The 25,887-nt window shown below is 35.4% G+C and overlaps 1 protein-coding gene across 5 annotated transcripts in view; it reads left to right on the top strand.

Moving 5' to 3' along the window:
* The window catches only part of PGAP1 (post-GPI attachment to proteins inositol deacylase 1), an 87,792-nt gene that overhangs the window by 42,387 nt on the left and 19,518 nt on the right, over positions 1-25,887 (top strand). For all 5 annotated transcript variants that reach the window (XR_004027858.1, XM_003253879.3, XM_030803039.1 and 2 more), the window contains exons 14-20: positions 2,781-2,856; positions 4,386-4,459; positions 4,565-4,616; positions 5,122-5,188; positions 5,601-5,709; positions 7,175-7,213; positions 12,789-12,882. Coding sequence is in view for 4 of the 5 variants with exons in the window: in XM_003253879.3 (XP_003253927.1) it covers positions 2,781-2,856; positions 4,386-4,459; positions 4,565-4,616; positions 5,122-5,188; positions 5,601-5,709; positions 7,175-7,213; positions 12,789-12,882 (511 nt within the window). In the remaining variant the exon portion in view is untranslated. The remainder of the gene's footprint in view (positions 1-2,780; positions 2,857-4,385; positions 4,460-4,564; positions 4,617-5,121; positions 5,189-5,600; positions 5,710-7,174; positions 7,214-12,788; positions 12,883-25,887) is intronic.

The raw sequence follows: 25,887 nt of genomic DNA, 5'->3' as shown, positions 1-25,887 counted from the left end.
AATCTCCTTATGCTGTAGAATAGATCAGAAACAGACTAGGCACCTCATAAGGGGCTTGTACAGACTGAGCACCCTTAATCCAAAAATCCAAACTCTAAAAACTTTCTGACAGGTGGGGATACTCACTGCTATAATAATGAGGACGCGCCATCTAAAACTTTTTGAGCACCAACCTGACACCACAATTGGAAAATTCAACCCCTGACCTCATGTGGTGAGATGTAGTCAAAACAGTCAAAATTTTGTTTCATCCACAAAGTGATTAAAAATATAAAAATTACCTCAAGACTAAGTGTGTAAGATACGTATGAAACATAAATGAATTTTGTGTTTAGACTTAGGTTCCATCCCCAAGATATGTCATTATGTATAGGCAAATATTCCAAAATCTGAAAAAAATCAAACACTTCTAGTTCCATGTATTTTGGATAAGGGATCCTCAGCCTGTATTAGGGAAGTGGGAATAGAAAGAAAAAAATGGTGATTTTGATAGAATTAGTGGGTAAGAAAGAAAATGGAGGTAAAGGGCCCTTTGGACTCCCGTTTTCCTGTTTCACCCAGCAAACTTACTCTTCAAGATCCAACCCATGTCCCTTTTTCCCTTTTCCAGAGTCCCCCAGTAATCTTTTACTTATTCCCATGATACTTCGTTTATAACTTCTTTGAAAAATTTATTATATTGAATTATAATTTATATCTCAGTTGCCATGACCACATTGTGAACTCTTTAAGAGTAATGAACAGATAGGTTTTATTCTACTTTGCATCCTCAACCTTCAGTGACTACTGCATAAATGCTCAAGAAAATGTTTATTGACTGAGAAGGTTGATAAGATTTGTAGCCAAAATAATCAGAAAAATATAGAAGAAATAGAGAAAGGAAAAGGGGGATGTAGTTGGGAGTCATCTCAATGACTAAATCTCGCAAGTACCTTATAATGGATTCATTGTTCTGTTTTGCTTAGCTCAAGTGAGAGGTAATTCAGCATCTTCAATACTAAAAGCTCTCTTTAAGGGTTTTTCTGGCAGGTAAGCTGGTTTTGAATGAATCTAACATTTTTCTCAAACTTGAAAAGGCCCTCTCTGGTTATTCCAAGAAATTAATGAGCCTTTCTGCAAATAGACAGTCTTAGCAGCCTAATAAACATGTAATGCATCTTAATGCTCTTTGGAAAGTAACACTGCTGAATCTACTGTTGTACAACCCCGTCTCACTAGAATTATAACTTAAGTCTTTCATAATTTTTGCATGTCTATGTATAGCTCATCATCAGAACATGACATATATTCAAATCGTGTAAAACATTTTTGAGTCAACTTGTATCAATATATTTTTAGAAATGCGAATATGGAATTTATCTGTATTTTTTTGTAACAGAAAACAAAATAATTAAACCCATTAGAAATTTACTTATCTTGGGTGTTTCAGAGACAGGCCTTTGAATTTTTTCTTTCTTGGGTAGGGTTTTTGTCATTATGCAAAACTAAAGGCATAGCCAAATTTTTAAAGCAATAATAAAAATTCTGTTATTTTAAACTTGTTCAAAGTGATGAAATTGCTTTTAAAAACTGCTTCCCTGTCTCATATAGGCTTATCCAAAAGTACTTTGTAAAAAATGTAATGAATAATCCTGTTCAATAAATGATTTCTATAATCTTTTAGCAGCTGTTTTCTGTAATGAAAATATCTGACTGTGTTCTTTGCTTTGTAAGTAAGGAGGGAAAAATAAAAGCAAAACCCCTTAAAAGTTTTTTCTTTTATCCCCCCAAGTGTATGGTATAATCTAATAGCAATTTCCCTTCTGTTTTGCACTTTTGAAAACAATAAAAAATCTACCCAAGAGGCAAACAAAGTAATACTGCTTCAGACAAATCCAAAGTATAGTTATTAGAAAAGCCTAGGATAGACCCCACTAGCTTTCCACTTTTATATACAGCAAACTACTTGCTAGCTACAGTTATGCATCACATTAATTTTTCTTTAGCTTTTATAGATTAAAATAATATGATTGCATTGTAGAGATTATTTTAATGGAATTATTCCTTTACCAGAAACAGTTCTTGCAGATAAGTGAGAGCAAGTTTTCTTATGCAGCTAATAGAAATGTTATGTAAAAAGAAATGTCACTACAAAAAATTGTAATGATACACGTGTCACATTATAGTTTTACTTTCTTGAAAAGCATTTCTTTTTCTGGCTTCATACATAGTAAACCTTTTTTCCACTTACTGTAATAACTGTTTAACCTGAAATAATGTTCCACAAATAACATTAGCCATGTGTCAATGAATGGCAGTATTTCTCCAAAAGCCTTTTATAGTCTAATTAGACTATCTTTAATAAATACAGGATTTTTCAAAAGATATAAAGCAAAATCACATTTTCCTTTTGACTATGAAAGCATTAAGAGACATAGTATCTAAATCTTTAATTAATCTTGAATTAGCTTAGGCTGATAATACTTTCATCCATCCTTTACTGTCCTTCTTATGCAAACACCTAAAGCTAACTATAAAAAAACTGCTATGAATCTGTTCTAGAAATGGCCCTCGAATAATTTATCTATTAAGTTAAGCTTGTGTATCAAGTTTTCTCAGCATAGTATCTCTCCTTGAGAAATTCTTGCCACCTAAGTATAGGCAGAATTATAGTGTAATAGATGATACTTTCCCCAAAGCTGAGGTTTATAGACTTTTATTTTCCACTCAAACATCAAGTAAAGATACTTTACTATAAATGTAACTTACTTTTTCTAACAAATCAATGTTTTATATTTCAGTTTGTTGTAGATTGTGAATTCTTTAAAAAAGAGAAAAGATACATACAGCTTCCTGTAACTCATCTTTTTTCCTTTGGTAAGTACTTTGTTTTTGGAAAGCATAAGAATTGCTTTTATTTTTAACAGAGCTGCAGTAAAGCAGAGCTTTGTAATATCAAATGCTGAATATTTCAAGTTTTCCACATTGCATTTAGTTGTCATGACTCCTAAGTCTCCTATAATCTGTGACAGTTCCTCAGTCTTTCCTTGTCTTTCACAACTTTGAAACCTTTGAAGAATACTATTCAATTATTTTGTACAATGTTCCTTATTTGGAGTTGTCTGATACTTCCATTTTTGTGGGGGGAGTGGGGAACAGGGTCTCACTCTGTCACCTGGGCTGGAGTACAGTGGCATGATCTCAGCTCACTGCAACCTCTGCCTCCTGGGCTCAAGCGATCCTTCCACCTCAGCCTCCTGAGTAGCTAGGACTACAAGCATGTGACACCATGCTCAGCTAATTTTTTTGTATTTTTTTAGAGACAGAGATTCACAATGTTGCCCAGGCTGGTCTCAGACTCCTGGACTCAAGAAATCTGCCTGCCTTGTCCTCCCAAAATGCTGGAATTACAGGCATGAGCCAACGCGCCCAGCCTAATACTTTCTTATGATTAGATTGAGGTTATGTATTTTTGCCAAAATACCACAGAAGCAATGAGGATTTCCTACTATATCATCTTGAGTATACGTGATACTGGTATCTCTAATTACTAGTTATGTTCATTTTCCTTTCTTGGTTAAGGTGGTGTCTGCTAGATTTCTCCACTATAATGTTATTGCTTTTTCCTTTTGTAATTAATAAATATCTGGGGTGACATACTTTGAGAATATATAAATGTACTGTTTTTCTTTAGAATAACCCACTATTTTTAGCATCCATTGGTTCATCTAGTACTTAGCAAATATCACTCTGGTATTCTACATTTAGTGGAATTCTTCCTGAGATAAAGTAGACCCTTCTCCCCCATTATTTATTTATTCAATTTTTTTTTTGTCACTATGGACTCAGGGATATCTATTTTATTCACTGGGCTATAATCCAATTCTATTATTATATATATTTTTGCTTAAGTTGTTCTAGCTTTGAATATTGGGAACTTTTTTACGTTGACTCCTGTGCCCTTTAAATATTTTTTTTACATTCTATTTATGAAAAGAATCTGTGTTAATTGGCAAAACTTTAGGATTTTTATTTTTCCCCCTACCCTTTGTTTTGGTACAAAAATACCCAGAACAATACAGAAATGACAATTCTGAATCACCCATATCATTGAAGATAAGAAGCTTGTAAAATAAAAGATCTACCAAGAAAGTACACCTTTCTGAAATTGGAATTATATACCTGACTTTTTAAAAGCAGATTGATGTGATTGGAAGTCATAAAATTTATTTTGTCTAGAGTTTATTGCTGGGAGATTAGATTTTTAGGAGTTAACTCCATACAGAAGTGAAAACCTGTAAATAAATTTTTAATTATTGGCATTGTCTTAGTGCTAATTAAATAATCAGTACGTTTTTAACAACTTTCTTGATATTCTAACTAATACAGTACTTTTAATTCAACAGGATTGTCTTCAAGGAAGGTGGTGTTAAATACAAATGGCCTATACTACAATATAGAGCTTCTGAACTTTGGACAGGTAATTAATCCTGACTACAAGAAGAAGGATTTGATTTTACTTTAATGTTTACTTTAACATACAAGTAAACCTTTATCTTTTGTTTTTGTGGTCAAACTCTATTAGATATACCAAGCTTTTAAAATCAACGTGGTAAGCAAGTGCTCAGCAGTCAAAGGTAAATATGTTTTCTAAAAAATGTATAGAAAATAATATTGTCATTTGAAGACTCAATAGGTGTTAACTCGAATTTTCTATAATACTTATTCTTCCATATATTTTTATGTGAAGTAAAATTAAATTTATAATAGAAAAGTTGTTTATATTTCCAGGGGATTTAACATAGACCCTTTCTTAACAGTAAAGCATTTTTATCTGTTTCACTTTAAATACCCACATTTTAAAAATGCCGTATATCTTTATGTCTTATAGTAGTAATTCAGATTTAGTTATTTAGTATTTTTCCACTTTCTTAATACTGCCTATCTGCTGTAATATCTATTATAAATCTAATTAAAGCATTATTATTTAGGAATTCGCCATAATTTTTTATCATGTAATATAACCTTTACTGATTTTTTTAATGAAATGGACAATTGTATAATTAGTTAGATATTATGGTAGTTTATGTAACGTTTAGGGTAACATGTTGTTAATAATACATTTTTTTAATGTTTTAACAGAAGAAATAACCAGTATCTATAAACTTCATATTCCTTGGTCTTATGAAGATTCACTAACCATCGCACAGTAAGTATTTGAAAGAATTTACTTTAAACTTTGGTGTTTTTGAATAATAGATATTCTGCTTAGTTTATTTATTTAAATCATGAATTATTAAAATGCCTCAGTAAAATGTATGTATCCTTTATGTAGCATTGTTCCTGTAATTTAATATATAGTATTCTTATGAAATGATAGAGAACTTAAACTTTACTTCCTTGGAACCTGAACCCCCCCTTCCACCCTCTCCCAACTCCTGTGTCCTAGAGGGAGCATTCAAACAATTGTGATATCATTGAAAAAGTGCCCATCCACAATTATGTGTCTGGCACCTAGCTTCCTCTACATTATTCAGTTATATTGTGCTGAGGATTAACTTAGCCATGGCTCTTTACCAGCATTTTGTATTTGAGAATTGATATTTAAGTTATCTCTTCAGGGCTCCATCTTCCACAGAAATTTCTCTGAAACTCCATATTGCTCAACCAGAAAATGATACCCATGTGGCATTATTAAAAATGTACACGTCATCAGACTGTCGGTACGAGGTAAGTTGTATGTTTGATTAATTTTTAAGATTTAGTTGTAGAATAAGCCAGAAATGTTCTTTTTATATAAGCTTTAGATATATGATGGTATGGAAGCCAATGCATATAAAAAATAGGCATTTAAGATATTTTAAATATTCTTCATTTTTCCTGTTAACACCACCTTAGCATCTCCATAGCTGGGCCATTTGAAAATGTATACATCTTAATAAGTAATAGAAGATAAAGCAAAAAAATAAGACTGTAGATTAACCTTCTAAATTTGGAAGCCCCAAGTCCAGAATCTTTTTTATAAATTGAAGAACATCATGAGGTCAGCTGACATGGGCTTACTGCAGTAACTGACATGATACTTATTGGTGTATAGCTCTACTGGTTGTTAGCTTAAGGATCTTCTTTCCTTTTCACTAACTATTTTAAGCTCTGCTAGTCATTAAAATGTGTGATTTCATACCTATTGTGTTTATTTTGTAATCAAAGTACATCTCTTTGTGTTAAGGGGAATAGACTTGAGAGTAACATTTTACTTACTTATGGATTCATGACTGAAGAGCCCCTAGATCCCAGATTTAAGTGGTTAAAGTACTCATTTCAGTGGTTATGACATCATAGGCTTCTGGTTTATGTGAAATATTTTATTTCTGCTCAACTGCTTTAAACCAAGCTTAAATGTTTGGATTCTTTGTTAGAACTAACTTTTCAAGGGTAAACTAGGATTGATATTGTCAAATTAATAGAATCTGTTCTTCCAGCCAAGTTTCAGTTGAACTTATATTATGAATTAATTTAGATTTTGTGGAATTTATTATTGCTTTGATATCTTGTATCCTGTTTCTAACAGTTAAAGGTTTTTCAGGGCCACAGTAGTTTTTAATTTGCATGTTCATATTTATAATATTAAAGCAATAGAAAAAATTGTGATAAAAATTTGAGTCCAACTACTGCATGCTCTCAAAATGTCCATTTTTTTTACAAATACTGCATATCTTCAGAAGTCCATATTTTGACAAAATCATTTTAAACTTCCCTAAAAATATTTATCTCCTTTCTAATATCAAATAGACTTCCTAATTATCAAAAAAGTTGTATTTGTGGTAGAGATAATTAAGGATGATTTCTTTTTAAAATATTATTTTGGCTTAAATTTCTTTAGCTGGCATGATATGGTAATGGTAATAAGATATTCTACTTAATTAAATATTTTAGGTAGTAAAGGGGCATAATGGCATTCACTCAACTGTCAAATAATTAGATATGTGGGAAAGTATACTAAACAGTAAAACTATACTTAATACAATTTACATGGTGGTTCGGAAGATTCTTTAAGATCTTGAGTGCCTTTAAGGTTTACCATTATAGAAAATCAATTATTATGCTTAGAGATATGCATAAGTGCTCAATTTAATAAAATGTAAAGGAGTTTAGAGGAAAATAACCTTTTTTTTCAATAATTGTTTTAAACTAGGTGACAGTTAAGACTTCCTTTTCACAAATACTTGGACAGGTAAGAGAGATTCCTGGCTGGTTGATTATTTACTGCTTTATGAATAGATAACTCTAAGGAAGGGGTTGTAGATTTTTCCATATGGGGCTGGATAATCAATAATTTTTTGCAGACCACATACAGTATCTTTTGCTACTGCCACTGCTGTAGTTGCTTCTGTCTTCTTCCTTTTTTCTTTTTCTTTCTTCTTACACTTAAATAAAATCCAAAAATTATTCTTGGCCCACAGACCATAGTTGCCCACCCCTGCTTTAAGGTGATTCTTTCATGTTTGATACATCCAAAAAATGAGAGCTGATACCTGATTCTCAAAGAAATTAATATTTTTGCCTAAATGAATTTCATGGTTGGCCATGGTGGCTCCCATCTGTAATCCCAGCACTTTGGGAGGCCAAGGCAGGCAGATCACTTAAGGTCAGGAGTTCGAGACCAGCCTGGCCAACTGGTGAAACCCCCACCTCTACTAAAAATACAAAAATTAGCCAGGTGTGCTGGCACACACCTGTAGTCCTGGCTACTCAAGAGGCTGAGGCATGAGAATCGCTTGAACCTGGGAGACAGAGGTTGCAGTGAGCTGAGATTGTGCCACTGTACTCTAACCTTGGCAACAAAGGGAGACTCCATCTCAAAAAAAAAAAAAAAGAAAGAAAAAGAAAAAAGATTTCATGTTGCTCATACTATACTATAAATTCATAGTACAATAAAATATGTAGGCTCTGCCATATAAATGAATGTTTTCAAATAACTTTTTATATTGTGCATGCTCAGTTTGTAAAAGGTAAACATAAATTCTATTAAAGATAAATGTGTTGAATTCATTAGCAAATAATATTTAAAAAATACTGCATAAAGCAGTAGAACTATAGATATTACTCAGCATCACTATAATTTGCACAATTGTGCAACCTGGACATAAATAAGATAACAACTGATTAGTTAGGGAGGTTATATAGTTTTAATATTCAGTCAAATTTGTATTATAGTTTTTATTACTTTCACTTTTTTTTGGTCTGTTGTATTTTGCAATGCAGGCATAGTAGAATTTTGTTTTAACTCTAAGTCATTTAATACAGTAATAAAACTCACAAGGCAAAATTAAATTAGAAACATTTTTATACGCATTATCTCATTTAATCCTCAGAGCAACTTGGTGAGAACTAGATTATGATCATTATTGATTTGTGAACATTATAAAATTCTAAGTTAATATATAGAAATTTTGTGCTAAATTAGGAAGGGAAGATTAAAATCTTAGTATAAGTTGGAAAATAGCATCATGGATAATTACAATACATACTATAAAATGTTAAGGGACCAATTAAATCTCTCAAATTCATACTATTGTATATTTAGTATGGTGAAAGAGCATATTACTGTAAACAGTGGTTTGGGGTAGGAATATAACATACTCTCGTATCCATATAATTCCTGTGTCTCATAATTCAGTTTAGTAACAAGAAAAGTCAAGTCAGCTTGATACACTAGAGTCAAGCATAATTGTAAACCAAAAGAGGACAGACCTAGTATTCTTGTTTTGATGTGGAAATCTTTCTAAAGACTGAGGATATACAGGTGTTACAGTATCAAAGGTGGATTCTTTTTAAAACGTCAATTAAAGAATTTATATTATTGAAGCTTAATCTTAGTTCTGTAAAAAAAAAATTAAAGAAAAAAGAATTTGTATTAATTGAATTCCCAAATTATTGAAAAGACATAAGATGTTCTTCCTTCATGCTTGTTTAAAAATGTAGCTTGTAGGTAGTAAGAGAATGAATGAAAGTTGTAGATCTTACTTGTTTTAACAAATAATACATATTTTTAATGTTGCTGATTCAGTCACAGAAGATTGGAGAAAATGAATAAAGAGAAACTTCGGCCTTCAATAGATAACTTTTCATAAAATTAAATTTTTTTCTGGAAAAGGAAAGAGGAAAATATATTCACATATTCTGTAGTCTGCTCTTATGAAAAAGAGGGCAAAGCATGAACTGAAAGTTACTTTCTCAAGAGAATTCCATAAATGCTGGTAAATCATTTCTGTGCAGAAATGAAGTCCAGTGTTGCCAGATCTTCAGCTTTTAAGAGAAACTAGAAATCTGAATTTTTAGACGAAATATTTTAATTTTTCAATATTGGCTTGTAAGTCAAAATTTAAAGAAATACTGCACCAAATGCTAAGTATGGCTACAGTTTGACTATGAGACAGGGAGGCCAGTTTATGATTGTAAGTTTAGTAATATCTTATATACCCAGCTGTATCTGTAGCCCAGTATAACATTTAATACTCATAACAGTGATCCTCTATCATTGAAATAAATTTTATATTCAGAATACTCTGTGTAGGACCTGTTACACGAGTCTAAACACAGTGAAGGGCATTAAAGGTAACAATAACAGTTAATATTTTCCAGTCAGTTACCATGTACCAGTTACTATTCCAAATGCTTTATGCAAGTGTGAACATATTTAAGCCTTACATCCCTGTGAGGTAAGTGCTGTTTATCTCGTTTTACAGATGAGGATATATATAGAGAGAAGGGAAAGTAATGGAGGAGTAAAATAACTTGCCCAAGGACACAGAGCTAGTGAGAGGCAAAGCTGGAATCTAAATCCAGGAGTCTGACTCCTGAGCCTGCTATGTTGCTTAACTCTCGATAAGTAGAGTATATTTCCCAGCTTGTCATGTATGATTTGGTATTAGGTAGCAAAATGGTCTTTTCCCTTTTACTCAGCTTTCCCAACCTTCCATGCAGAGCTGTAAACTGTAAGTCACAAGTATGGGCTGTACGTTATCTGATTTTTTCTCTTCTCTTTTTACCTGGGAATTCATGGAGGAACTTTAAGGAGACCCTGAATTTTCTGAAATTTTCTGCAACTTGTAGTAAGCTTGTACTTCCACAGTTTCCCTCAGGTTGCCAGAGAAGTCTATACATGTTCTAAAAAAATTCTGTGGAATGGAGAACATGCTTTAGAGTAAATTTACTTTTAATAATGTGACATTAAAAGAACTTAAGGCTTTTTTTAAAATTATACTTTAAGTTCTGGGGTACATGTGCAGAACGTGCAGGTTTGTTACATAGGTATACACATGCTGTGTTGGTTTGCTGCACCCATCAACCTGTCATCTACATTAGGTATTTCTCCTAAATCTATCCCTCCCCTAGCCGCCCACCCCTGGACAGGCCCTGGTGTGTGATGTTCCCCTCCCTGTGTCCATATGTTCTCATTGTTCAGCTCCCACTTATTAGTGAGAACATGCAGTGTTTGGTTTTCTGTTCTTGTGTTGGTTTGCTGAGAATGATGGTTTCCAGCTTCATCCATGTCCCTGCAAAGGTCATGAACTCATCCTTTTTTATGGCTGCATAGTATTCCATGGTGTATATGTGCCACATTTTCTTTATCCAGTCTATCACTGATGGTCGATTCCAAGTCTTTGCTATTGTGAACAGTGCTGCAGCAAACATATGTGTGCATGTGTCTTTATAGTAGAATGATTTATAATCCTTTGGGTATATACTCAGTAATGGGATTGCTGGGTGAAATGGTATTTCTAGTTCTAGATCCTTGAGGAATTGCCACACTGTCTTCCACAATGGTTGAACTAATTTACACTCCCACCAGCAGTGTAAAAGCATTCCTATTTCTCCACATCCTCTCCAGCATATTGTTTCCTGACTTTTTAATGATCGCCATTCTAACTGGTATGAGATGGTATCTCATTGTTGTTTTGATTTGCATTTCTCTAATGACCAGATGATGATGAAAGAAACATATGATGATTTTTTTCATATGTTTGTTGGCCACATAAATGTCTTCTTTTGAGAAGTGTTTGTTCATATCCTTCGCCCACTTTTTGATGAGGTTGTTTGTTTTTTTCTTGTGAATTTGTTTAAGTTCTTTGTAGATTTTGGATATTAGCCCTTTGTCAGATGAGTAGATTGCAAAAATTTTCTCCCATTCTGTAGGTTGCCTATTCACTCTGATGATAGTTTCTTTTGCTGTGCAGAAGCTCTTTAGTTTAATTAGATCCCATTTGCCAATTTTGGCTTTTGTTGCCATTGCTTTTGGTGTTTTAGTCATGAAGTCTTTGCCCATGCCTATGTCCTGAATGGTATTGCCTAGGTTTTCTTCTAGGATTTTTATAGTTTTAGGTCTTACTTTAAGTCTTTAATCCATCTGGAGTTAATTTTTATATAAGGTTTAAGGAAGGGGTCCAGTTTCAGTTTTCTGCATATGGCTAGCCAGTTTTCTCAACACCATTTATTAAATAGGGAATCCTTTCTCCATTGCTTGTCTTTGTCAGGTTTGTCAAAGATCAGATGGTTGTAGATGTGTGGTGTTATTTCTGAGGCCTCTGTTCTGTTCCTTTGGTCTGTATATCTGTTTTGATAGCAGTACCATACTGTTTTGGTTACTGTAGCTTTGTAGTATAGTTTGAAGTCAGGTAGAGTGATGCCTCCAGCATTGTTATTTTTGCTTAGGATTGTCTTGGCTATGCTGGCTCTTTTTTGGTTCCATATGAAACAAAGTAGTTTTTTCTAATTCTGTGAAGAAAGACAATGGTAGCTTGATGCGGATAACATTGAATCTATAAATTACTTTGGGCAGTATGGCCATTTTCATGATATTGATTCTTCCTATCCATGAGCATGGCATGTTTTTCCATTTATTTGTGTCCTCTCTTATTTCCTTGAGCAGTGGTTTGTAGTTCTCCTTTAAGAGGTCCTTCATATCCCTTATAAGTTGTATTCCTAGGCATTTTATTCTCTTTGTAGCAATTGTGAATGGGAGTTACTGGTGATTTGGCCCTCTGTTTTTCTGTTACTGGTGTATAGGAATGCTTGTTTTTGTTATTATATGTATTTTATAGAGAGCTGATAGAATGACTTGAGGCACTATAACATAATGATTGTGAACTTAGGCACTGATTTTAAAACTTATAGTTCCATAAGATTTTCAAACACAGTGAAGGACATAAAAAGTTAATAAAGCAATTAACATTTTCTCATAACTTGTTATATATGAGTTAATATTCTGAATGCCTTACACAAATATGCATGTCTAATCCTAATAAGTACCTATAAGGTACATACTAGTATTGTCCCCATTTACTGATAAAGACATAGAGAGGGGAAGCTAAGTAACTTGCCTATTATGTTTTAAATTATGCAAGTTAGTTGGGCTCTCATGCCTGAATTTCTTTGTCTGTAGAATAGGGATAAGAACTACCTCAAAAGATACTGGGAGAAGGACATGAGATAATGCATATAAGGTGTTTACTGTCGTTCCTGGAACGTATTAAATAATCAGTGTGTCCTGAAAAACAGTTTTGTAGTATATGCTACTCAATTATATGTTCTCTTATGCCTTTGATGAAAAATTCAGATACATTTTGAGTTTGCTATGTATTTTCAACATTTATTTTACTTAGAGTTTTTGATACTTATTACTGGAAATATCTTTGTGGCCATGTCAGGTATAAATTGAAGAGCAACTTTTAAATTTTATGTGAAAGTACACTTATTTCATTAGCATGAATATTCAGGAGTTGCCCACTGACTTACCTGTTTTTTAGGTAGTTAGATTTCATGGTGGAGCTCTTCCTGCTTATGTTGTATCTAATATCCTTCTTGCTTATAGAGGACAATTATATTCTCTTTTCTCAACAGGTAAGAATGCTTCTAATTTTTAAGTTACTTTTGTTATGAATATTAAAGTAGAACAACTATTAGTTCCACATATGTGTTTATATATATAATTCTATTATATTGAATCAGGAGACATAATTAGGAGAGTTCTTAGAACTCCCTTTTTATTATTTTTATTATTTATTTATTATTTTATAATTATGCCACATAATAGTAGCTACTATTCTGTTCTTGAAAACTCCAAAATAGCATGTGATTTTTTGATGAGCCTTCTCTGCATCTTTATTACTTTTCCACTATCAACCACCAATCCCAAATAGTTTGAGGAAGCTAGTCCAGAGACCTTCAGTTTGTGGTCTTAAGACCTGCAAATTATTAACATTCTCTTAGCTTGTCATTTTTGTATCAGTGTCGTTTTTAATGGAAAGAATAATTTTGAGTCTAATCAGATTAATTAAGTCATTTTTAAAAATACATATAGGAATCAAGCAGTGTAATTATCTTCATATAATAATTTGCTAGTATTTATGACTTAAAAAGGGGCAAAACATTTAACCATAATACACATCAAAAAATTAACAATAATGCCCTAATATTATCAAATGCCTTTTTTTTTTTTTTTTTTTTTTGAGACGTAGTTTTGCTCTTGTTGCCCAGGCTGGAGTGCAATGGTGCAATATTGGTTCACTGTAACCTCCACCTCCCAGGTTCAAGTGATTCTACTGCCTCAACCTCCCAAGTAGCTGGGATTACAGGCACCCGCAACCATGTCGGGCTAATTTTTGTATTTTTAGTAGAGATGGGGTTTCACCATGTTGGCCAGGCTGGTCTTGAACTCCTGACCTGGTGATCTGCTCGCCTCAGCCTCCGAAAGTGCTGGGATTACAGGCGTGAGCCACCGGACCCGGCCTCAAATTACTTTTTAAGATGTATTTTATTTTTAATTTATTTGGTTGATACATAATTGTACCTATTTATTGGGTACATGTGATATTTTGACACATTCATATAATGTGTTAAGATCAAATCAGGATAACTAGGATATCCATCAACTCAAGCACTTACCATTTCTTTGTGTTGGGAACATTCCAAATCTTCTAGCTATTTTAAAATATACAAGAAATTATTAACTATAGTCATCCTGGCCGGGCGCTGGCTCATGCCTGTAATCCCAGCACTTTGGGAGGCCGAGGCGGGCAGATCACCTGAGGTCAGGAGTTCAAGACCACCCTGGCCAATATGGTGAAACCCTGTCTTTACTAAAAACACAAAAAATTATCCAGGCTTGGTGGTGGGCGCCTGTAATCCTAGCTGCCCGGGAGACTGAGGCAAGAGAATCGCTTGAACCCGGGAGGCAGAGGTTGCAGTGCTATCAAATGCTAGACCTTATTTCTTCTAACTGTATTTTTATACCCATTAACCATTCTTTCTTCATCCCTCCACGCCTCTTTACCTTTTCCACCCCCTGGTAACCATCTATTCTCTAGCTCCATGAGATCAACTTTTCAAATTCCCAGATATGAATGAGAGCATATAATATTTGTCTTTCTATGCCTGACTTATCACTTAGCATAATGTACTTCAGTTACATCCAGGTTGCTGCAGATGATAGAATTTCATTCTTTTTATGTCTACATAATATTCAATTGTGTATATATTACCACTTTCTTTATCCATTCACTTATTGATGGACTTTAGGTTGATTCCATATTTTGGCCATTGTGAATAGTGCTACAGTAAACATGGGGATGCAGACATCTTGTTAATAGACTGATTTCCTTTCTTTTGGATAATATACACAGCAGTAAGATTGCTGGGTCATATGGCAGATCTATATGTAGTTTTTTGAAGCACCTCCAGTCTGTTTTTCATAATGGCTGTACTAATTTACATTTGTACCAATTGTGTACTAGCATTCCCCTTTTTCCATATCCTCATTAGCACTTGTTATTTTTTGTCTTTTTGATAAAAAGCCATTTTAACTAGGGTGAGGTAATATCTCATTGTGGTTTTGATGTACATTTCACTGGTGATTAGTGATGTTGAACATTTAAAAAAATATATCTGTTGGCTATTGGTATGTCTTTTTTCTTTTTGAGATGGAGTTTTGCTCTTGTTGCCCAGGCTGCAGTGCAATGGCTCGATCTCAGCTCACCACAACCTCCACCTTCCGGGTTCAAGCGATTATCCTGCCTCAGCCTCCCAAGTAGCTAGGATTACAGGCATAGGCCACCATGCCCAGCTAATTTTGTATTTTTAGTAGAGACATGTATCGGGGAACCTGCCCCAATAGTCATGTAGGTTCTTTTCTATTTTCCCTAAGTGTCGGCTGGCTTGAGAAATAAAGGGAGAGAGCACAAAAGAGAGAAATTTTAAAGCTGGGTGTCTGGGGGAGACATCACATGTCAGTAGGTTCCATGATGCCCTACAAGCCGCAAAAAACAGCAAGTTTTTATTAGGGATTTTCAGAAGGGGAGGGAGCGTACGAATAGGGTGTCGGTCACAAAGATCATGTACTTTACAAGGTGATAGAATATCACAAGGCAAATGGAGGCAGGGTGAGATCACAGGACCACAGGACCAGGGCGAAATGAAAATTGCTAATAAAGTTTCGGGCACCGTTGTCATTGTTAACATCTTATCAGGAGACAGGGTTTTGAGAGCAACCGGTCTGACCAAAATTTATTAGGCGGGAATTTCCTCTTCCTAATAAGCCTGGGAGCACTATGGGAGACTGGGGTCTGTTTCACCCCTACAGTCTACAGACCATAAAAGACGGCCACGCCCAGGGGGCCGTCTATAGACCTACCCCCAGGCGCATGTTCGCTTTCCCAGGGATGTTCCTTGCTGAGAAAAAGAATTCAGCGATATTTCTCCCATTTGCTTTTGAAAGAAGAGAAATATGGCTCTGTTCTGCCCGGCTCACCGGCAGTCAGAGTTTAAGGTTATTTCTCTTGTTCCCTAAACATTGCTGTTATCCTGTTCTTTTTTCGAGATGCCCAGATTTCATATTGTTCAAACACACATGCTCTACAATTTGTGCAGTTAACACAATTATCACATGGTCCTGAGGCGACATACATCCTCCTCGGCTTACGAGATGACAGGATTAAGAGATTAAAGTAAAGACAGGCCTAGGAAATCACAAGAGTATTGATTGGGGAAGTGATAAGTGTCCATGAAATCTTTACAATTTATGTTTAGAGACTGCAGTAAAGACAGGCATAAGAAATTATAAAAGTATTAATTTGAGAAACTAATAAATGTCCATGAAGTCTTCACAATCCACGTTTTTCTGCCATGGCTTCAGCCAGTCCCTCTGTTTGGGGTCCCTGACTTCCCGCAACAGACAAGGTTTCTCCATGGTGGTCAGGCTGGTCTCGAACTCCTGACCTCAGGCGATCTGCCTGCCTTGTCCTCCCAAAGTGCTGGGATTACAGGTGTGAGCCACCACGTCTGACCATCCATTGGTGTTTCTTCTGTTGAGAAATGTCTGTTCAGATCTCTTGGCCACTTTTAAAATTAGAGTATTTGTTTGTTTTGCTGTTGAGTTGTTTGAGTTCCTTATATATTCTGGTTATTAATCCTTTATCAGATGGATAGTTTGCAAAATTTTTTCCCAGTCTTTGGCTTATCTCTTCACTTTGTTGATTGTTGCCTTTGCTGTGCAGTAGGCTTTTAGCCTGATATAATCCCATTTTGCTTTTATTGCATGTGCTTTTGAGGTCTTACCCAAAAAATTTTTGCCCAGACCAATGTCCCAAAGCATTTCTCCAATATATTCTTGTGGTAGTTTCATCGTTTTGGGTTTTAAATTTCAGTCTTTATTTTGATTTAATTTTTGCATATGATGAAAGATAGGGATCTAATTTCTTTCTTCTGCATATAAATATCCAGTTTTCCCAGCACCATTTATTGAAAAGACTATCCTTTCTCCAATGTATGTTTTGTTTGCCTTTAGTGAAAATTAGTTGACTGTAAATGAGTGGATTCATTTCTGGGTTCTCTATTATGTTCCATTGGCTTATGTATCTGTTTCATGCCAGTACTAAACTGTTTTGGTTGCCATATCTTTGTAGTGTATTTTGAAGTCAGGTAATGTGATTGCCTCCAGCTTTGTTCTTTTTACTCAGGATTTTTTTGGCTATTTGGGGTCTTTTGTGGTACCATATGATTTTATGATTGTTTTTTCTATACCAGTGAAGACTCTCATTGGTATTTTGATAGGGATTTCATTGAATCTAGACATTGCTTGAGGTAGTATAGACAGTTTAACAATGCTAAATCATTCAATCCATGAACATAGATGGAATTGCTATTTTTTTGTGTGTCTTTTTCAGTTTCTGTCATTGGTATTTTATAATTTTTCACCATAGAGATATTTTACTTTGGTTACATTTATTCCTAGATATAATTTAATTGTAAATGGGATCACTCCCTTGATTTCTTTTTTTTTGTTTTTTGTTTGTTTGTTTGTTTAAAGCTGGGTGTCTGGGGGAGACATCACATGTCAGTAGGTTCAGATGGAGATGGATTCTGGCTCTGTTGCCCAGACAGGAGTGCAGTGGCACGATCTCAGCTCATTGTGAACTCTGCCTCCGATGTTGAAGTGATTCTTCTGTCTCAGCCTCCTGAATAGCTGGGATTACAGCCGTGTGCCACCATGCCCAGCTAATTTTTTTGTATTTCTAGTAGAGATGGGGTTTCACCATGTTGGCCAGGCTGGTCTTAAACTCCTGACCTCAAATGATCCACCTCCTGTGGCCTCCCAAAGTGCTGGGATTACAAGCATGAGCCACTGTGCCCAACCCTCTTGATTTCTTTTTCAGATTTTTCACTATTAGTATATAGAAAGTTACTGATTTTTATATGTTGATTTTGTATCTTGAAACTTTTACTGAGTTCAAAAAAACCAATTCTAACAGTTTTTTTTGGTGGAGTTTTCAGGTATTTTTTAAATCTAGGATCATGTCATCTGTGAACAAAGATAACTTGACTATTTCTTTTCCAATTTGGATGTCCTTTTTTTCTTTCTCTTGCCTAGTTGCTCTGGCTAGGACTTCTGGTACTCTACTGAATAAGTAGTGAAAGTAGACATTCTTGTCTTATTTAGATCTTAGAGGAAAAGCTTTCAATTTTTTTTCCCATTTTGTATAATGTTAGCTGTGGGTTTGTCATATTTGGCCTTTATTTTTTGAGGTATGTTCTTTTTATATTCAATTTGTTAATAGTTTTTATCATAAAGGGATTTTGAATTTTGTCAAATGCTTTCTCAGCATCTATTGAAATGATTTTATACTCCTTATTCTTGATTCCATTTGTGTTATTTATCACATTGATTGATTTGTATATATTGAACTATCCTTGCATTCCTAGGATGAATCCTACTTCATCATGGTGAATGATATTTTTAATATGTTGTTGAAGTCAGTTTGCTAGTATTTTGTTGAGGATTTTTGCCTTTATGTTCATTAGAGATATTGGCCTGTACTTTTCTTTTTTTGTTGTATTATTTTCTGGTTTTGGTGTCAGGGTTATGCTGGCCTCATAGAATGAGTTTGGAGTTACTTCTTTTTCTTCAGTGTTTTTTTGGAATATTGACTAGTATTGATATTAGTTCTTTAAATGTTTGATAGATTTCAGCAGCGTAGCCGTCGAGTCCTATGCTTGTTTTTGATGGGAGACTTTTTATTACTGCTTCAATCTCATTACTTGGTTTTTGTTTGTTTGTTTGTTTGTTTGTTTTTAGACAGAGTCTCACTCTATTGCCCAAGCTGGAGTGCAGTGGTGCAATCTCAGTTCACTGAAACCTCCTTCTCCCAGGTTCAAGTGATTCTTGTGCTTCATTCTCCCAAGTAGCTGGGATTACAGGTGTGTGCCACCACACCTGGCTAATTTTTGTATTTTTAGTAGAGGCAGTGTTTCACCATGTTGACCAGGCTGGTCTTGAACTCCTGACCTCAGGCGATCTGCCTGCCTCAGCCTCCCAAAGTGCTGGGATTACAGGGGTGAGCCACCATGCCCAGCCTCATTATTTGTTATTGGTCTGTTCAGGTTTTCTATTTTTTTTTCTTGATTCAACTTTGGTAGGCTGGATGTGTCCAAGAATTTATCCATCTCTTCTAGATTTTCAAGTTGTTGGTTAAATTTGTTTATAATATTCTCTAATGATCCTTTCTATTTCTGTGGTATCAGTTGTAATAACTCTTTCTTTGTCTCTGATTTTATTTGAGTCTTCTCTCTTTTTTTCTTAGTCTAGCTAAAAGTTTGTAGATTTTGGTTAACTTTTCAAAAAAGCAACTTTTCCTTTTGTTGATCTTTTTGTTTTTCCCTGAAGCTTGTTCATAGCTGATGTATTTTTTTCAGTCTCAATTTCTTTTATTTCTGCTCTGATCTTTATTATTTTATTCCTTCTACTAATTTTTGTTTTCATTTGTTCTTGCTTTTCTAGTTCCTTGAGATGCATCATTAGGTTTTTTATTTGAAGTCTTTCTACTTTTTTGATTTAGGCATGTATTGCTATGAACTCTCCTACTAGAACTTTCTTTATTATATTCCATAGCTTTTGGTATATTGTGTTTCCATTTTTATTTGTCTCAAGGAATATTTTAATTTTTAAAAAATTTCTTCATTAGATGGAGGCTCGCTCTGTCGCCCAGGCTGGAGTGCCGTGGTACGATCTCGGCTAACTGCAAGCTCCGTCTCCCTGGTTTACACCATTCTCCTGCCTCAGCCTCCTAAGTAGCTGGGACTACAGGTGCCCGCCACCATGCCCAGCTAATTTTTTGTATTTTTAGTAGAGACAGGGTTTCACCTTGTTAGCCAGGATGGTCTCGATCTCCTGACCTCATGATCTGCCCACCTCGGCCTCCCAAAGTGCTGGGATTACAGGCGTGAGCCACCGCGCCCGGCCAGGAGTCAAATATTTTTTTAAAAAATTTTAAAGAGTTTTCAGAGAAGATCCACACGGTCCAGTTGGTCATTCGTTTCATTAAGTTTTGTCAACTTAAATAACAGAGAGAGGCTCTCTAAAGGAAAATGATGTTTATTTGTAATAGGGCATTGCAATGGGAATATGTGTGCTACAGTAAACTTATGCATATTCAGGGAGGTAAAGGACGACAAAGGTTGTTGAAGGAAAAATAAAAAGGATTACAATTGTTTTGAAATGATTATTCTTGGCTACCAGGATGAATAACAAGGGTGATGCCAGTTTGAGGTTGAGCAGGTAGTTGCTGGGCAGATGTCCTCAGAGACTTTTTTTTCTGTATAAGGTTGAGATGACCTTTGTTCTAGGTTGCAGTCTTTTGTGTTAGTTTTATTATCAAGCATATAAGTGTGAGAACTCTCTGTTCTTAGCCTTCCTCAGCTCTATCTGTCAGGGTTTTTTGTTTTTTTGTTTGTTTGTTTTTGTTTTTTAACACAAATGACTCCATGTTGATTCTGGCCAGTTTCACATTTTCCCCTTTTGATTAAGATATTTCTCCAAAAGTGTCACTGATCAATCACCCCATAGTTAGATTTTGATATCCCTTGGTGCTGGAATAGACCTGTCCCAGGTTGCTGGTCTAATCCCACATTGTAATGATTGGTGACTAGAAGTCAGTGTCATAAACCTTTTAGCCACATTTGAGCACTGAGGGATGTTTGAAGGGAGTGGCTCTGAGGCTAAGTCTACCTGGAGTCCATTATTAAGTTCAGTTTAGTTTGTTCCATAGTCTTTTGCCATCATTTCAAAGTGCTGGGCCAGCATTAAGCTGTTAGGAGTTGTATTTCTACAAAAATTTAAACAAGTTAACAGATAGAGGAATGCTAGTGATTTTCGTACATTGATTTTATATCCTGAAACTTTGCTGAAGTCGTTTATCAACTGAAGGAGCTTTTGAGCCGAGACTATGGGGTTTTCTAGGTATAGAATCATGTCATCTGCAAACAGAGATAGTTTGGCTTCCTCTCTTCCTATTTCGATGCCCTTTATTTCTGTCTCTTGCCTGATTGCTCTGGCAAGGACTTCAGAAAGGCAATCCCATTCACAACTGCCACAAAAAGAATAAAATACCTAGGAATATAGCTAACCAGGGAGGCAAAAGGTCTCCACAATGAGAATTACAAAACACAGCTCAAATAAATCAGAGAAGACACAAAGAAAAACAGAAAGTTTAAAAAGGGAAAATACAAAGTAAAATGATCAGTTTGCATAATAGTTTTGAACCATGAACCTAGGCTTAAACACAACCAGTTGAATACATCAAATGACCATTATCCTTCAAGTAAAAAAGGTCACTAAGAAGGGTAAGGGTCTCATGATATGAAGTCTTGTTCTGACATCTTAGGAAAAGCTATCTGAAGAGTGAAAGTGTCAACTTCTCATCCTGGTTTGTAGTTTGAATGACTCTGATTATGACATCAGGTGCCTTGGTGAACTTTTTGTGTGGCCCATACATCGAATATGAAGTTTATTTCTTAAAATGCATCTAGTTTCAGCTTATAGGGCTTTCAGAACAAAGCAGTTCTCATTTTTAGTAATTCCATGGAAGAAAGTTGGATTGGAAGAATCTAGAAGAATGCAGGATCTAGTCTAGTTTACCAAGTAGTATAGTCTATCAGGAACTTGAAAACAATGAACAGAGCTACATTCTAATAACAGGTGTATTATAGCTTTTATTTAGAAACATAATTTTTTTCTCTCTACATTGATCACATAGCAATCTCAGATTTAAAAACCTTGAGGGCTGGGCATGGTGGCTCATGCCTGTAATCCCAGCACTTTGGGGAGGCTGAGGCAGGTTGATCACCTGAGGTCAGGAGTTTGAGACCAGCTTGGCCAGCATGGCAAAAACCCCATCTCTACTAAAAATACAAAAAATTAGCCAGGCATGGTGTTGTATGTCTGTAATCCCAGCCACTCAGGATCCTGAGGCATGAGAATCGCTTGACCCCAGGAGGCAGAAGTTTCAGTGAGCTGAGATCGTGCCACTGCCCTCCAGCCTGGGCAACAGAGCGAGACTCTATCTCAAAACAAAACAAAACAAAACAAACAAAACAAAACACACACACAAAAAAAACAAAAACAATAAAAACCTCTTGAGGTTTTTAAGGTCTTAAGGTTCCTAGGCCTGCCAGCAGTTGACAGTTTTCATTTACTCACTATCAGGCTGGGAACCCTTAAAGTCAGATATTCTGTGCATCTTCTCAAATATAACATTTTTGATAAAGCCTTGGTAATATAACTAACATTCAATACAATATTTCCAGTTGTGTCCTGTTATAAAGAGAGGCCAGATTTTTATTGGACTTATGAAAAAAATCATACGGCCATAAGAATATGCAGATAGTTTCCAAATTTTGTAGGAACCAAGTAGAGAAAAAAAAGCATATGATTCCATCTTTGTTCACAAAAGTATACTTTACCAAATTGCCTGCTTAAGAGATAAATTTTCCTTAAATCTGGAAAATAAAACCTTTAAGTGAAGAACCAACATTTCAAATAGAAGTCATAAAAACACTATCAGTTGGTCAATCTTATGTAAATAATTTTTGTTCTGCTTGATTTTGATTAGCAGTTTCCTGAGCCCATCAGTTTTTTCATCAGGGTTTTAGAAATTTTTATTTAGTTAATTAATCTTAAAGTTATCAGAAATCTGTGTTTAAGAGTGCTTATTGGACAGGTGTGGTGGCTCATACCTGTAATACCAATGCTTTGGGAGGCTGAGATATGAGGATCTCTTTTTTTTTTTTTTTTTTTTTTTGGTGACAGAGTCTTGCTCTGTCGCCAGGCTGGAGTGCAATGGCTCGATCTAGGCTCACTGCAACTTCCACCTCCCAGATTCAAGTGATTCTCCTGCCTCAGCCTCCCCAGTAGCTGGGACTACAGGTGCCCACCATCACACCCAGCTAATGTTTTTTTGTATTTTAGTAGAGACAGGGGTTTCATCATGTTGCCCAGGCTGGTCTCAAACTCCTGAGCTCAGGCAATCCACTTGCCTCGGCCTCACAAAGTGCTAGGATTACAGGCGTGAGCCACCATGCCCTGCTGATATGAAGATCGCTTTTGAGGTCTGGAGTTTGAGACCAGCCTGGGCAAGGAGGCCCCGTTTCTACAAAAAAAAAAAAAAGTTTTAAAAAAATACATTAGCTGGGTATGGTGGCACATGCCTGCAGTCTTAGCTATTCAGCAGGTTGAGGTGGGAGGATCACTTGAGCCCAGGTGTTCAAGGTTGCACTGAGCTACAGTTGCAACACTGCACTGCAGCCTGGGCAACAGAACGAGACCCTGTCTTTTTTTTTTTTTTTTTATACTTTAGGTTTTAGGGTACATGTGCACAATGTGCAGGTTTGTTACATATGTATCCATGTGCCATGTTGTTTTGCTGCACCCATTAACTCGTCATTTAGCATTAGGTATATCTCCTAATGCTGTCCCTCCCCCCTCCCCCCAACCCACAACAGTCCCCGGAGTGTGATGTTCCCCTTCCTGTGTCCATGAGTTCTCATTGTTCAGTTCCCACCTATGAGTGAGAACATGCAGTGTTTGGATTTTTGTCCTTGCGATAGTTTACTGAAAATGATGTTTTCCAGTTTCATCCATGTCCCTACAAAGGACATGAGCTCATCATTTTTTATGGCTGCATAGTATTCCATGGTGTATATGTGCCACATTTTCTTAATCCAGTCTATCGTTGTTGGGCATTTGGGTTGGTTCCAAGTCTTTGCTATTGTGAATAGTGCCGCAACAAACATACGTGTGCATGTGTCTTTATAGCAGCATGATTTATAGTCCTTTGAGTATATACCCAGTAATGGGATGGCTGGGTCAAATGGTATTTCTAGTTCTAGATCCCTGAGGAATCGCCACACTGACTTCTACAATGGTTGAACTAGTTTACAGTCCCACCAACAGTGTAAAACTGTTCCTATTTCTCCACATCCTCTCCAGCACCTGTTGTTTCCTGACTTTTTAATGATGGCCGTTCTAACTGGTGTGAGATGGTATCTCATTGTGGTTTTGATTTGCATTTCTCTGATGGCCAGTGATGATGAGCATTTTTTCATGTGTTTTTTGGCTGCATAAATGTCTTCTTTTGAGAAGTGTCTGTTCATGTCCTTTGCCCACTTTTTGATGGGGTTGTTTGTTTTTTTCTTGTAAATTTGTTGGAGTTCATTGTAGATTCTGGATATTAGCCCTTTGTCAGATGAGTAGGTTGCAAAAATTTTCTCCCATTCTGTAGGTTGCCTGTTCACTCTGATGATAGTTTCTTTTGCTGTGCAGAAGCTCTTTAGTTTAATTAGATCCCATTTGTCAATTTTGGCTTTTGTTGCCATTGCTTTTGGTGTTTTAGACATGAAGTCCTTGCCCACGCCTATGTCCTGAATGGTATTGCCTAGATTTTCTTCTAGGGTTTTTATGGTTTTAGGTCTAACATTTAAGTCTTTAATCCATCTTGAATTAATTTTTGTATAAGGTGTAAGGAAGGGATCCAGTTTCAGCTTTCTACATATGGCTAGCCAGTTTTCCCAGCACCATTTATTAAATAGGGAATCCTTTCCCCATTGCTTGTTTTTGTCAGGTTTGTCAAAGATCAGGTAGTTGTAGATATGCGGCATTATTTCTGAGGGCTCTGTTCTGTTCCATTGATCTATGTCTCTGTTGTGGTACCAGTACCATGCTGTTTTGGTTACTGTAGCCTTGTAGTATAGTTTGAAGTCAGGTAGCGTGATGCCTCCAGCTTTGTTCTTTTGGCTTAGGATTGACTTGGCGATGCGGGCTCTTTTTTGGTTCCATATGAACTTTAAAGTAGTTTTTTCCAATTCTGTGAAGAAAGTCATTGGTAGCTTGATGGGGATGGCATTGAATCTATAAATTACCTTGAGCAGTATGGCCATTTTCATGATATTGATTCTTCCAACCCATGAGCATGGAATGTTCTTCCATTTGTTTGTATCCTCTTTTATTTCCTTGAGCAGTGGTTTGTAGTTCTCCTTGAAGAGGTCCTTCACATCCCTTGTAAGTTGGATTCCTAGGTATTTTATTCTCTTTGAAGCAATTGTGAATGGGAGTTCACTCATGATTTGGCTGTCTGTTTGTCTGTGATTGGTGTACAAGAGGCCTTCTCAAAGGGAGAGAGGAAGAACAGATCTAAGGAGGAAATGTGGCAGAAACAGAAACTCTGGACAGTGTAGAGGATGGCTGTTAATGAAGCAAAACCTTTTCCAATTTTCTGAGGAAGTGAATATTTCAAGAAAGCCTTGCTGCTTTTACATAGGGGACCAAATTTTTAGTTTTGCATTAGTGTATCTTTAATATAGAAGCTTAATCTTTAGAAAGACACAAATCTCTTTTATAGCCAATTTGATCACATGCAGAATTTTCTTTCATAAGTCACTCTCCATCAACTTTTTTCGTGACTTACTCAGACCTTTGATAACATGCTTAGCCTTTCTGTCTTGTCCAAATATTTCCTATTTCTTAAATAACCAGTCATTTTACTTTAGGACAAAACTGGATCACATAAGTTGTTCTTATAAAAACTACTCTGTTTTGTTTTTAACCTTCCTTACCAAAAACACATTCTCAACCCATAACTTTATTCACATCTCTCTCTTACTTACTGCTTCCTTTCTATCTTGTTTCTATTTTTTTCTAAATCTATATTTTGAAACAACCTTTAAGTAACATCCAAATTAGACAAAATTATTTTTTCTCAATAAAGAACACATTTGTATGCCTTTCTTATAATTTTTCTCATCAATAATACATTATTTTTTATATATTTGATATACATTAATTAGAATTGTTATTATAAATTAATTTCTATTTTTAACTAGAAGTTGAACTCTTAGTAACCTTAAATTTAACAAGTAATTTGAACTGTCACTTATTAGTATTTAATAGATGAGAACCAGCTTATTTATTAAAGATTTACTTAAGTAACTGAACTAAAAGACACTTGGGTTAATTAGTATATAATTTATATGAGTACTCATTTATTGAAGCCAATCTGAATAGAATTTCTTAGGAGATTTTTG

Source organism: Nomascus leucogenys, chromosome 22a (assembly GCF_006542625.1).
Source record: "Nomascus leucogenys isolate Asia chromosome 22a, Asia_NLE_v1, whole genome shotgun sequence".
In the NCBI taxonomy this organism is placed as follows: Eukaryota; Metazoa; Chordata; class Mammalia; order Primates; family Hylobatidae; genus Nomascus; species Nomascus leucogenys.
The sequence above is the reverse complement of the archived record's forward strand: the minus strand, read 5'-3'. Positions and strand labels throughout refer to the sequence as shown.